Raw genomic sequence first — 13,633 nt, 5'->3', positions numbered from 1 at the left:
TTTATTTTTAAATTCTTACTCGTATTATAGCAATAACATCTTACATCAAGGTTTTTGTTTATAATTAGTTTCCAGTTCTTAATATAGTAGAGTAGCAGTGCTTCTACTACATATCTTTTATTTTGTTATTTTTATAAGCGTTAAATTTTTATTTCATTTTATTAATTAATTTAAATTTTTTATTGTATGTTTTTTTTTTGTTAATTTTAAAATATGTGCATTGAAGCTTTAATTTCATTGTAAAGTGCGCATTTATTTTTCTCTCTTGTTTTTTTTTTGTTGCTTTTATTTGAGTATTATTTTATTTAATTTGATTTTTCTTTCATTTCATATTTTTTCATATTTTCTTTTAATTAAAAAATTTATATTAAAATTCATAAAACGAAATAAAGTTAACTACAGCACAACCGAAACAGTATACGTACTCCAGTCCACATTAATTTTACTTGCAGTAAATTTGAAACGCCCAAAATCCAGACTAAACCCATAATGCCGCTCAAGGAATCTAAAATGAGGCACAATTAGAAAATTGAGTGAAAGAAAAAAATTTAAATAGAAGATATTAAAAAATTAATTAAAATTGCACATATTTGAATTATACAGATACACACGCACACACAATCCAGCCTGAAAAGTTTAATAATTATGAATTTATTTTGTATGAAAATCAATTTTAAATTCAAATCAAGAACTTTTCTCCTTACATACGTCTATTTGTGTCTGCGAACTTACCTCCAGCAGAATTTGCGTTAATATTCCCTTGATCCAAGAAACGCTGCTTGTGACCGGCATCCTTCAGTGCCAATATTTTAACCTTGGCTTTGGTTTGCTTACGCAGACTTTCAATGCCCAAAATATCGGCGACGCATTTCAATTCCAAAGCTTCACTTTTCCCTATGAAACGTGGATCGTCGATGTGGATGCGTAGCTGCATGTTGCTTGTGTAAAGGACGAAGCCCTCTGCGTTGCGTGTGATTTCATTGATTTGCGGTTGAAGGCTGTTCGGTGGTGCCTGTGCGTATACAAAACGTTTAGTTGACATGAATTGAATTGTTTCAATTAAATAAATTTTTATTTCAATTTAATTTATTTAATATTTTTCCAAATTTAAATCAATAATTTTTGGTGTTAAAACATATTAAATAATCATACAAGTGTTAATATTTGCGGTTATTGCTTTACTTTTGTATGTATATGTGTGTATCTGTGTGATGTGTTTGATTTATGTTATTCAATTAATTTAATTAGTCATTTAGTCAATACACTAAACTACAACAAGGAGTCAAGGAGTAAATATAAAATGGTTATGATAAATTGGGCCATTACTTATATTGTTGAGTCTTAAATCTTCTACATAAAGGCTAGGACACAAATAAGGTCCTTGTTTTTGGATGCAACTGATGTTCTTCGTATGCCAACGTCTTCTTCAAATGCTACAAGAGCTAATTAAATAAATTCATTTCCTATAACAAGAAATCTATTTCGAATAGATATGGATTAATACTCATAGTGAGGAAATTTATAAATACAAAAATTCCATGAATACCTGTCTTCAGTACCTTGAAGATGACTATAGAATATAGTCGAAATATCGGAGTAAATAAAATTCTTTTTAAAAACTAATATTTAAAAGAGTGTATTATTAAATAATTAATTAATTAACTAATAAAAATTTTGCTCATTAAAACAATTATTGAATCCAAAAATTTACTATTAAATGGCGTGAATTCTGGGACTACCATATATAATAAGAATGGATAAGTAGGAAAAGACAAGAACAAGAAGAATACATGAACTTAGAGACAAACGGAAAAAATAAAACAAAGAAAACATTTGATTAATAATATAAATATATATAATTTCATTTTATTCATAGAAAAATTTGCTTAAAATTATAAAAAAAATGATTGGTTGCCTTTGGTCTAGGCATGTCCAATAATTAACTAATGACGTTTTGAATTTGTAAATCAGGACTAACTTTTTCAAGATGTTCCTTTAATGTACTTATAGTGGATTTTCAATTTTGTTGCCTTTGGTCTAGGTTTCTTGTCATGTCCAATAATTAACTAATGACATTTTGAATTGGTAAATCAGGACTAACTTTTTCAAGATGTTCCTTTAATGTACTTATAGTGGATTTTCAATTTTGATTGGTAAATCTGTGGCGAAATGTATAATACTCGAGATTAATTTATAAGACTCTATATATTTTGTCAGAGTAGCAAGATAACTCTGAAATTAACAGCTATTTTATATTATTTGACAGACAAAGTTTGACTGGATTTGATATATAATATATTAATTTTAACAATGAAATTTAACCATTAAAAATAAAAATATAAGCAATTAATTCAATTATTATAATAAATGAACTTTAATAAAACTCTAAGTTCGAACATACAAGTCAAGTGCAGTCTTGGCTTAGTTGGCTAATGAACACTGACTCTGAGCTTCAAATTTGGCAGGGCATGGGTTCAACTCTTGCAACTTGCAGTCTCAAAAAATATTACACGATTAATTAAATATAAAATATAATCCCAAATCATACAGGGAAAATTAATCCTCCAGCAGTTACAAGATTTATAAATAGTCTAAAATTGTTTTAGTTGACCCTTTAGGCGCACAATATATCTTTTAGGGCAGGGTGCATTCATAGCTTATTATTTAATAATAATAAATATAAAAAATAATTCCAAGACCACTGATGATAGGTATCTGGCAATACTTGAAACAGCTGTATAATCAGTCAAAAACTCAATTAATTAATAAAATAATAAAATTTTATTGTTGTAATTTAATACTATTTGAATAAACTCTCCATCGAAAACAATAGTTTATATGAAGAATTTAGTTTCTTTCATCAAGACTGAGCTTAAAATTTAAATTATATGTATTTATGAGTGTGTGTGAGTTATAAGTGTGCACTAATACTACTACAAAAATGTTAGACTACTCTGAGAAGGTTCGATTGGGCAACAAAATTAGATGGACTCAGTAAATCTCTTAGTAAATCTAGATTGTATCCAGATGTATCAATGGATGACGTCATAGAAGTACACTACTAAAAATATTAATTTCTTTTAATGTTTTATTTTTGTATATTTTTAAGACTAAAATAAATTTTTAAAATAATTGTAAAATCTGATAATATGTGATATGAAAACACATATCTCTCTTGTCATTACCAGCAATAATAATATTAACTAATAGATTAACGTTGCTCATATGAAATAATATGAAAACCACATGTAAAATCTAAATTAATTTGTCATTTGCAAGTTGCAACCAGTAGTATCTTATCTTGTAAGGGCAACTCGAATGCGGTTTTAATAATCGGTTTGCAGTCCATTATATATATTATACAGCTTGATATGTGTCCGATTGGCTTCAAATAATGGCATTCTATGCATTCCGTAATACTGCAAACATTTGCGGTACTCGCCTTTCATTAGCAGTTGAAATTGTGAAATTGTGTGGCTCTTGGCTGTAACAAAGGATTTTAAATGACTTCAAGCTGAATTGAATAATGCGGTTTACTTGTAATTAAACTCAAATACAATTTTCTTTCGCTTTGCGTTCTAAAGCATAAACGATTTTGTTTTAAAAAAGTAAAAATAATTTTCAAAAATATTCTAAAATAATATCCACATAAACAGCTTTTCAAGAGCTAACGCAAAAGTCTCGTACTCAAGACGTTAAATCCGTCTTAAATCTCTGGTTAAATCTTAACAGAGAAAAACACCAATCCATTTAACAGCAAACGGACTAGCGTCACACATAAGTGCACATAAATGCTCTGATATCGTATTTTGGTCATTTTCCAGCTTAAAATTCTGTTATATGTCCTGTACGTGTATGTCCTGCGTATGTCCTCTTGTATATCTGTGTTTTGTTTTTAAGTGTATTTATTTGTTTGTGTGTTACACTGACTGTGTATGCTTGTTCATTTATTTTAAAATTTACGCATTCCCGCTTATTTTAGTACACATATCACGTACCGTTTTGTTGTTGATGTACCAAGTGAGTGTCGCCGGAGGATTCGACCATTCCGAACTGCAGTTGGCCAGCAGAAAATCACCATATTTGTATGAATGTTTAACACCACTGATGAGCGGATCGAATTTGGGTAGAACTGTAAATACAGAAGCACAAACAAAATTCTCATAAATTAAATTGTCGTATGAGATTGTTTTTCCTTTCATTTATTTTTTTTTATTTTAAGTTGAAGTTTATTTTTATTATCAAATTTTGTTTTTTTTTTTGTAAAATATTTTCTTAACTACAAAGTTAAATGGCTTGTTGGTTTATTTATGTATTTATTTCATTTAGAAAGTTTAGATTCTTTTTTGTGTTGTATTGAAATTTAAAGAATAACAAAAAATAAACAAAAAATTCATACTCAACAAATACATAAATTTTAATTATTATACTATCTCTTCAAAAAATAGATCTATAGTAGAGGAAATTTGGTTCTTGCTACTTACATATTATATTATTCTTTATATACGATAAAGTTCTTTAGATAAGGATAACGAATCCTTACATCACATATACGAATATTAGCAAAGAATTTTTTTTAAGTGAAATGTTTAAGATAAAATTATAAAATCAGTAACGCAAACGATTCACATGGCTTAAACATGTTCAACTGAAAAGAATTAGCTGTGCCAAAATTCTCCATCACCTCTAACCGCTATTCAGAAATGAAAACCTCAATACAAAGAACAGGAAACTGATATATAACCAAATAATTCGTCCATCACTTCTACATGGTTGTGTAGCGTTTAGCAAAGCTTCAAACACTACTATTCACCAGCTAGAAATTGCACAAAGCCAGGCTCTGAGAAGACTTTTCTAAGTATCATGGTACATTAGGACGAACGACATCCTCAGGGACATCAAGATTGATCCCATCAAAAAATACATAAAAGATGGAGCGTTGAAATTATTTGCGAAAACTGACAGACTTACCAACACCGCGTTATAAAATCTCAAAATGGTTACAGGCTCCTCGAGGAAGTATATAGATTAGAGGTTAATTATTGCTTAGTCTGCTGAAGTGATAAACAATAGTGCAGTCAAGGTGTAGAGAGGGGTTTTAAAAATATCTCGAGTTAAAAAAGAGTATAAGTGCTTAAGTGCACTGGCTCAAAACAGCTTAAACATAATAATAATAATACAGATAGTACCAAAGTTTGATTATTAATTGAATTTAAACATATTAGTTTTCACTATATTAGTTTTTTTATTTATTAACCTTCAATAACTCTTTATTTTTAGTCATCAATTAGTCGCAACATATAATATGAAATTATCTGTCAATTAATTTCTAAAGATACTAACGTTCTTCATATCCCTTTGGGTCTATGGCGTAAGTCAAATAGCACCAGCAGCGACCATTACTCATAAAATCGGAAAGCGCACATTAGGAAACACTTAAAATAAGCATCTCCTCTATTTCTTCCTGGCTCTTTCAACAACTCGAACAAAATTCTTTGGATGTATCATTTTTAAAGGGCTGAAAATCGTCCCTGATATTGAAGTGAATTATCTCGTAAAATGCACAAATCGCACATGACGACGTTACATAGAACCTAGTGATATGCTCTTATGACATGAACCTTGTAGAACGTCCATGTAATGGCAACAAAATCAAACTGCGTATAGAGTCACTAAAGAGTCGTATTAATTTTTATTGGATTATGTTAGTTGACTTTAAAATGACTGGCTATCATTATTATCTTCCACATTCGAAGAATGTTGAAATGTTCTAAATATGATTTTAATTTTTCGATACAGTACTTCAGAGATGCAACAAAACTACTTCTTGTTTAAATAATTATTGTCTATTCTTACTTGGATAAAGGCACTACATATCGTATGAGTGATTTTTTTATTGCTTTTGCAAAAACAACGTTACAGTAAACAAATTCTTCTAGTTAATTCTTCTGGCCTTTTTTGTCTTAGAAAAACATTCATCAGCTTCAGCTGTGAATTCTTGTTGCATGTATGAACACTTTTTTTAGATTTTCATTGTTTTTATTGTGAAATCGAAAGTTCAAAACCAAATGTATCTATCGCTGAAGGGAAAAAGCGAAGTAATTTAAGCTGTGCCGGTTAAACAAATGAGCTGGGAAACAAACAATAGGTCTTTTCTAACAGGAACGGGAGCTTCAGTTGTTGGTGAAGTATTGTTTTACATGACACAACGTGGGACTCGTAAAGTGTCATTTAATTCCTTATTGTTTTTGTTTTTGTTTGGCTGTTGTTCACTGCGTTTCGGTCACCAGTGTTTGCTGTTGTGGTTTGGATTTGCTGCCTTTTTCTCATACTGTTTTTACTACTGTTTGTTATGTTTTTCTAACCTTTTATGTGATATTCAAATTTAAATGGAACAAACCGGCAAAGGAGTCTCTTAGGATGTTAAATGATGCTGTTGTTCTTTGGCTGTTGACAGTCCAACATTCTACATGGGAATATTGTGTCAAGTTGATTATAAAACAAAAAAAGGAGAAAATATATAAATGGAGTTACTTTAATTTACAAGGTACAAGTTCTGTTACTTTTGACTTTTACTAAAACTTTTGTTAAAAAACGAGTCCTTTTTCGCTTAAGCATATGTAATGTATATTCAAGCTATGATTTGATACTGATTTCTATAATAGTAATTTGGAAAAAAATTTAGTTTAGTAATTAAGCTAAAAAATAATTTATATTAGATGTTTTAGTTAGATTTTTGATTAGCTTTTTGCAAATAATTGAAATAGTGCACAATATTGATTTTTATGAAATAGAGAAACTTGGATATCGTAATCAATTGGAAACGGATTCTGTGTATGGGAATTTTTCACTATCGTTAACAATAACAAAATATTGGAAAGCTGAATTTAAACGTGGTTCTACGAGTGTTTTTGATGAAAAATGTCTAGGTCGTCCAAAAGAGGTTATAACTTAAAAAAACACTGAAAAAATCAACGATATTAAGTTGAATGATCCAAAAACTAATTTGAAAGAGATAGTAGAGATGACAAACATATCAAATGTTTCATTGACTATTTTACATGCATATGAAACACCACTGATAATGAGTATTTGACAATAATCGAAACAGTGTTGTGTGGTCAACCGAATTACAATAAATTAATTAAAATTTTTGTCTTTGTCTTTTCTTGCTATTCGAATCCGCATAATTATTTGGAAATGTTTATGCACAATCTGGCTGACTATGAGCGACGAGTAGTGATAATTGACGAAACATGGATCTATTACTTCACACCTGAGAGAAAGCAATTAGCCAAAGCATGGGTAGAGCCCAGGGGTAAATGACCACGAACTCAACACTAGGTTGCAAAAGTTTTGGCTTACGTATTTTGAAATTTGAGAGACTATTTGGGAAAAAGAAAAAGAATAACATCGCTTTAATATTATACATTAATGGATCGATTGAACAAGGAAATCAAGAATAAAGGAACATATTTGTCGAAGCAAAAAATGAAAACCAAGGCAAAATAAAATGCAATACGGTAGGAATTGCTTATTATAATAATTATAATAATATAATAATTATAATAATTATAATAATATAATAATATAACAATTATAATAATATTTAAACGAAATTTAAGTTTAATGTTATGGAAATAATTTACTCCTCTTTCTCATTTGAACTTAAACATATTAAGAGGCAAATGGTTTTGAAAATCGAACAATCAAATAAGGATACTAACACTCCAATACAATCGCTCAGTACATTATTTTAAGTGCCTAATTTTTAATTTAATTTATTTTTAATTTTAATAAAAAATTTTCAGCAATTTGTTTAGCTGTCATCTTATGATGAGTTTAAACCAAACAAAAACAAAAAAAAAATAAAAAAAAATTTTATGACAAGGGTTAACATTTGAAATAATCTTCAGAGTTGCCGTCGTGTGCTCTGATATTGAGGTCGTCTCGTGCTTGTTGGTGTGAAAATTTTTTGTCTGCCATTTGTTTCCATTTAATAGGTTGATTGCATTGCATGGAAAGTTTATTGTTCTTAAACTTTGACTTACATTTGAAATGGGTCACAAAAGTCCTTACGAAAGGAAAAAATGTGGTTTGAAGCTAAGTTGACTTGTGTTTGACACCAAGCATAAAGTCAATTAAAAAGTTATAATCAGTATACCTTTTCCTCTGTTTTTTTCTCTTTTTTTGAGGTATTTAATATTTTATTAAGAGATATTTTAATTTCAACTAAAAATATTATGGTTTGTATTTTAATTAAAATAATTAAATATTGTTAGTTTATTATTTAAACGGTTTACTTAATTTTATTTTCACAATTTTATGACAACTTTTTAGGATTTTGATTTTATTTCACATATGTTAAATCCTTATCATTTTACCGAAGCTCACTTAAAGAATATCTTCATAATATTATTTATGGAATCATTTATGGGTTTAATTATAAATAAAACAAACTATAATAATATACGGAAATACAGAATAATTGGTTGGTTTAGGTGGTGTTATGCTGGCAGACCAAAACGGTCACGCATTAAGGTCCATTACGATACCAGATCAGAGTCTTCAGTTTTTAGCGATAGTGTCCATTGCTTAGGATGCGCATATTATAAGTGAATTTTATCAGGATTTCAACAGAAACCAGTAAAACTGACAGCCCCCAAGTATTTTTGTCGAGTTTTCGAGAGAGCTGGATACAAAATAACACATTGTATTTAATATTTGTTATAAATGACTAACTACTTAATTCGGACGAAGTATGAAGTGAATACATAACCTCAAATAAACACATTTAATATCACTTAAAAAATATCTTTAAAATAATTTTCATGTATTTCAAGAATAACGTAATATTTAATATTATTTAAAAATAACTTACTATTTAATTTTCTGAAACTATGAAGTAAATTTAATACTTATTCTGTTAAAACTCCCTTAAAAAGTATCTTTAAAATACTTTTTATGTATTTCTAAAATAATACAATGCATTTAATATTATTTAAAAATGACACTACTTAACTTTGGTAAAGAAAAATGCCATAAAATCATTATTTGAAGAGAATGAAATAATTTTTGAAAAATTTTTGTTGTGAAAGAAAGCATAAAATTATGCGGTATAAATCATTTATGCTATTGACGACATAAGGAGGCCATTTGGAAAATGACATTAAGGAGCGCATCGACAACAATTGATTTGAATTTCGAAAAGAAAATACAGCGCTTTAAATCATTCAATTTCATCATTTCATCCTCTGTCGATGGCACTGGTAACCGACATTACCAACAACCGCTAACGAAGTAAGCCCAGGCCCAGGCACACAGGCACACAGAGCCATGAGACATCAACGTGAAATGTACGAGTATCTGAAGTACGTATTTGTGTTGCACGTGACATCATAAAAGCAGCATGCGACATTTTTGTTGCTGAATTTACTAGAGATTATAAATTGATTCGTACAAAATTCACACAATTGATACGAATTTGTTAAGTAGAAAACGCAGTGCTCAGCATAACAAACAAAAATATCGCATTGTTACTAGATACGGTCTTTGCCATTTGCCATTAGGAAAGTACGAGTATATATACGTACATTGACAGAAAGTGTTGTGTGTTATATGCACTGGCACATTGTATGTAAATGTACATTTTTTTGTAGATGTATGTGTGTATATCTGTGTTGTTGGCGTAGAATTTATTTAATGTCATTATTCATACAAATGGTAAATGCGTGTCACAATTTTTCTGCGTTTATTTTGCGCACTTTGAACTTAGTGCCAGTGCTAGTGCCTCTGTTTGTGCCAATGCCGGTGAATGTGTCAGTGCCTGTACCAGTGCCAGTGCCAGTGCCAGTGCCAGTGCCAGTGTCAGTGTGCCATAACATAGCCACAGACATCACACAGAGATTTGCGTAGATACATTAGGCCACATGCTATGATGGTTGGAACACGAACACATGCATGCACCTGACAAAATGGTGGGCGTGTAGCAAATGTTGCTTGTCAATGATAAATGAATCCGCTTCCGGCTCCTTTGTAAGCGTCACTATTTTCTTGGTTTACTTTTGGAACTCATTTATAATTTTATGAAGCGATTTGTAAATTGAGTTTAATGCATTGTTGCTAATTTTGCTGTTATTGGTGTTCTTGTTGTTGTTGTTGTTGTTGTTGTTGTTGTTGGTAAGCGGATGGATGTCCAAGTTAATGGATCGTAAAGAAGGAGATTTTTGCAACATAGTAGTTACCTTTACATATGAAGTTTATATGTTTTAAAATCTGGCATATGTCACGTATTTCTTAGCACTGATCGGTCTACAATGTTATAAGAAAGGTTTTTACCTTTGGTTATGGAAATATTTAGCAAACAAATAGAGTAGAGTTAACTGACATATATAATTATTGCAGAATTGTTAATATAACAAGAAAAAGATTGTCTTTGATAGTGTCACAAATGCATATTAAGCCGTTTGAAATTTTTCTTAGTTTTATGGATTCTAGAGGCAAACCGCGTGTCCTTAGGAGCGGGTACACAAGATAACGTGTCTGTTTGCATTTAACTTGGCATATGTCAACGTAATCCCTGTCGTCCTTAATTCAAGTTATCGCACAGCCTCGATGTGGCACTACTAGTTCATTAACTTCAGTTCTAAGACTTTGAGTTTGGATTGAGCACAGGATTTGACATCGGTTAAGTAAAATCAGCCCCTAGTAAAGAAAGTAGGAATGTTTTAGATTTTTAGATTCCATAGACTCATGTCTTTTTTATCCGGAGATTTATTTCTAATTAAGCTATATTTTAAAATATCCGTCATTAGAATCAAATAAAAATTTCTCTGTCATTTAAAAATTTGAATATCAACGGTATCTGAACTGAAGCTTATGGTGCACATGGCAGTATATTTCATCTATGTTAACTGCAAAGGGTTCAAGTGAATTACTAAACTAATGTTAGTGGAATACTATTAATTAATTCTAGCTTTTTCTGTTTTGACAATTTATTTAATTTATATAGTTAAAGACAGTCCACTACGAGACGACTACCGCATTAGAATGAACCACGAGCTGTACGAGCTTTATCACGACATTGACGTTATTCAGCGCATTAACATCCAGCGGCTTCGCTGGCTTGGTCATGTCGTGAGAATGGATGAAGACGCTCCGGCGAAAAAGGTGTTTGAAGCAGTAGTTGGCGGAAGAAGACGTAGAGGTAGACCGTGTCTCCGGTGGAGTGATCAAGTTGAGGGAGCACTAACTGGACTTGATATACGAGACTGGAGTAGGCGCGTACGCAGCAGAGGCGCCTGGGGAGACATGCTGCGTCAGGCCGAAACTCGGTAACGGGTTGTTATGGCCACATAAGTAAGTAAGTAAGTTAAAGACAGTATACATCAACATTGAGAGACGTCCGGTAGAAGGAACAAAAAAATTTATTTGTTAAAGATTCCCTTAAAATCCCACCACACAGACACTATTAATTTTTTTAGTTGAATATCGCGTTTTCAAGTGATTTAATTCGGTTCATGTTTTTATTTTATGATCTCTTGTGCTTTATATTGTTGTTGGTAATTTAGTTAACTTATTTTTCATCTCCAGTGATGATGACATTCCAATAGATAACTTTCTTTACGTTTAAGAAAGAAATCATAAATCACGAAAGTAATGCAATGTCAGTAGGGATTGAGTTGAAGAACTCGCATGTGAAGTATATGGGAATAGTACTTAACAATGGCTTTTAAGTGCTAGTGTTATACATACGATTGAAGAAAAAAGTATTTATTTGAGCAATCTACTAAGAGTCAGAAAAGTGTGATTTATTTATTGATAATTATTATTTATTTTTCATCTATTGGTGTCGAGAAAAGAAATCAAATGAGAATATACTGACTAAGTACTCAAAGCACAAATCACTTTTGATACTCAATACAATAAGGAACTAGATGACATCTAAGTAAGATGAACATATAATGTATAATTTGTTCAATATATATTAAAGAGAAATATCTATTGCCATTGCAATTAAAACGTCTCAACGATATTTATATCAATGTATTTGTGCTTAAAATGATATGGAATTATATATAAAATTACTAAATACGATTCGATAAACAAAAAATATTAAGTCAGGAATCGTAATAGGTATTAATAAGATAAGATTATAGATTACAGATATAGATAATAAGAGTATAGGTAATCTTATGATAATTATAGATTAAGCTAATTATGGATTATTATCATATAGGTATTTATTATAATTAATGTTATCATCAATATTTGATATCAAGTTTTAAAGTATATTAATTATAACTTTTTTTTTTCAATAAATATTTAAAAAATCAATTCTTAAAAGTAATTCGAAGTTGTGGTCCATCATACAAAAATAAACCAAATACATTAAATTAAATAAAATTTGTTGTTTTTTTTCATTGTTTACAAGGACATAAATCAAAAAAAAAATGTAAGTCACACAATCAATCCATAATATCATTCTTATTTTATTTTTTCTCTTATACATTATTTATTTATGTACTTTCATTTCATTGCTTTTTTTCATTACCATCGCAGTAACACAGTATCACAATATCACAACAACGGAACACAAACCCAGATACTCATACTTTCACTCACAGTGTATGTATGCTTGTATATACGTGTATGCAGGTCCATAAATATAAATTTACTTGCATATGTCAGAAACTTACTGCCAACTGTTATATTTGCTGTTTTATCAATCAATTTAAATTCGGGCGCATCGCCGGATACTTCGCAACGATATGAGCCTGAGGAGTGTACATTCAATTTCTCGAGTTCAACATTGCACAGGAATTGATTGCAATGTGACGAACCATCTGCAATGGTGACACCTTTGACAGGAAACCAATTTGTTGTCGGCGGGGTTAGTGGCGAATATCTGCAAAGCATAAATGAATTCTTTTTAAATTTCATTTCAAAAAAATAAAAAAAAAAGAAAATAAATAAGTAAAGAATAATCTGTAAGATGAAAAAATATATCTATAAATTGCTAAAAATAAATAAAATCAAAAGTTGAAATTTATTTTATTTTCACAAAAATTAAGTGAAAATATATTTTACTTTAAAATAAAATTTTTGAAATCTACAAATAAATAAATATATATATATATATATATAATTAATATGCATTTAATGGATGGGTATCAAGGGTTAATTAAAAAAGATATTAAACAAAAATATATAAAAAATATCCTGATATCTAAATTTAAAATGTATGTAAATAAAATAAATGTCAATACATCAAATGATAAAATTGAGTGCTGATATTCGTATATATGTTGTTATCTCAGTAATAATTTTAACAATTTCAAAAATAGGTTTGAAAGGAATACTTCAGTTCTTTATTTCAGTTTTTTTTTTTTTGTAAGGCTATTAAAGCATCCTGACCTAAAAGTTCTATTGTGCGCCTCAAGGCCCAACTAGGACAATTTTAGACTATTTATAAATCTTGTAATTGCTGTGGTCTTAATTTTACCTATTTGACTTGGGACTAATATCCCGTTTCCAAGGTAATCGAGTCTACGTCTTGTCACTGCTGAACTGCCCAGCATAGAATATGTTCTGATGTTTCCTTCTCCTCATGACAGAGTCGACAGGAGTCACT

The 13,633-nt window shown here is 29.9% G+C and overlaps 1 protein-coding gene across 1 annotated transcript; it reads right to left on the bottom strand.

The window, feature by feature from the left end:
• Nucleotides 1-200: 200 nt before the first annotated feature.
• LOC119682595 (fasciclin-3-like) lies at nt 201-12,907 on the bottom strand (the record flags this gene model as incomplete). Its single annotated transcript, XM_038096073.1, is given in 4 exon segments — nt 201-505; nt 733-1,012; nt 3,999-4,132; nt 12,699-12,907. Coding segments are annotated over 4 exon segments (736 nt in total), but the record flags the coding sequence as incomplete, so codon positions are not given.
• Between the last annotated feature and the right edge of the window lie 726 nt (nt 12,908-13,633).

The sequence above is a fragment of the Teleopsis dalmanni genome, chromosome 2 (assembly GCF_002237135.1).
Source record: "Teleopsis dalmanni isolate 2A chromosome 2, ASM223713v2, whole genome shotgun sequence".
In the NCBI taxonomy this organism is placed as follows: domain Eukaryota; kingdom Metazoa; phylum Arthropoda; class Insecta; order Diptera; family Diopsidae; genus Teleopsis; species Teleopsis dalmanni.
Note: the sequence above shows the minus strand (reverse complement) of the source record. Positions and strands in the feature narration are given on the sequence as shown.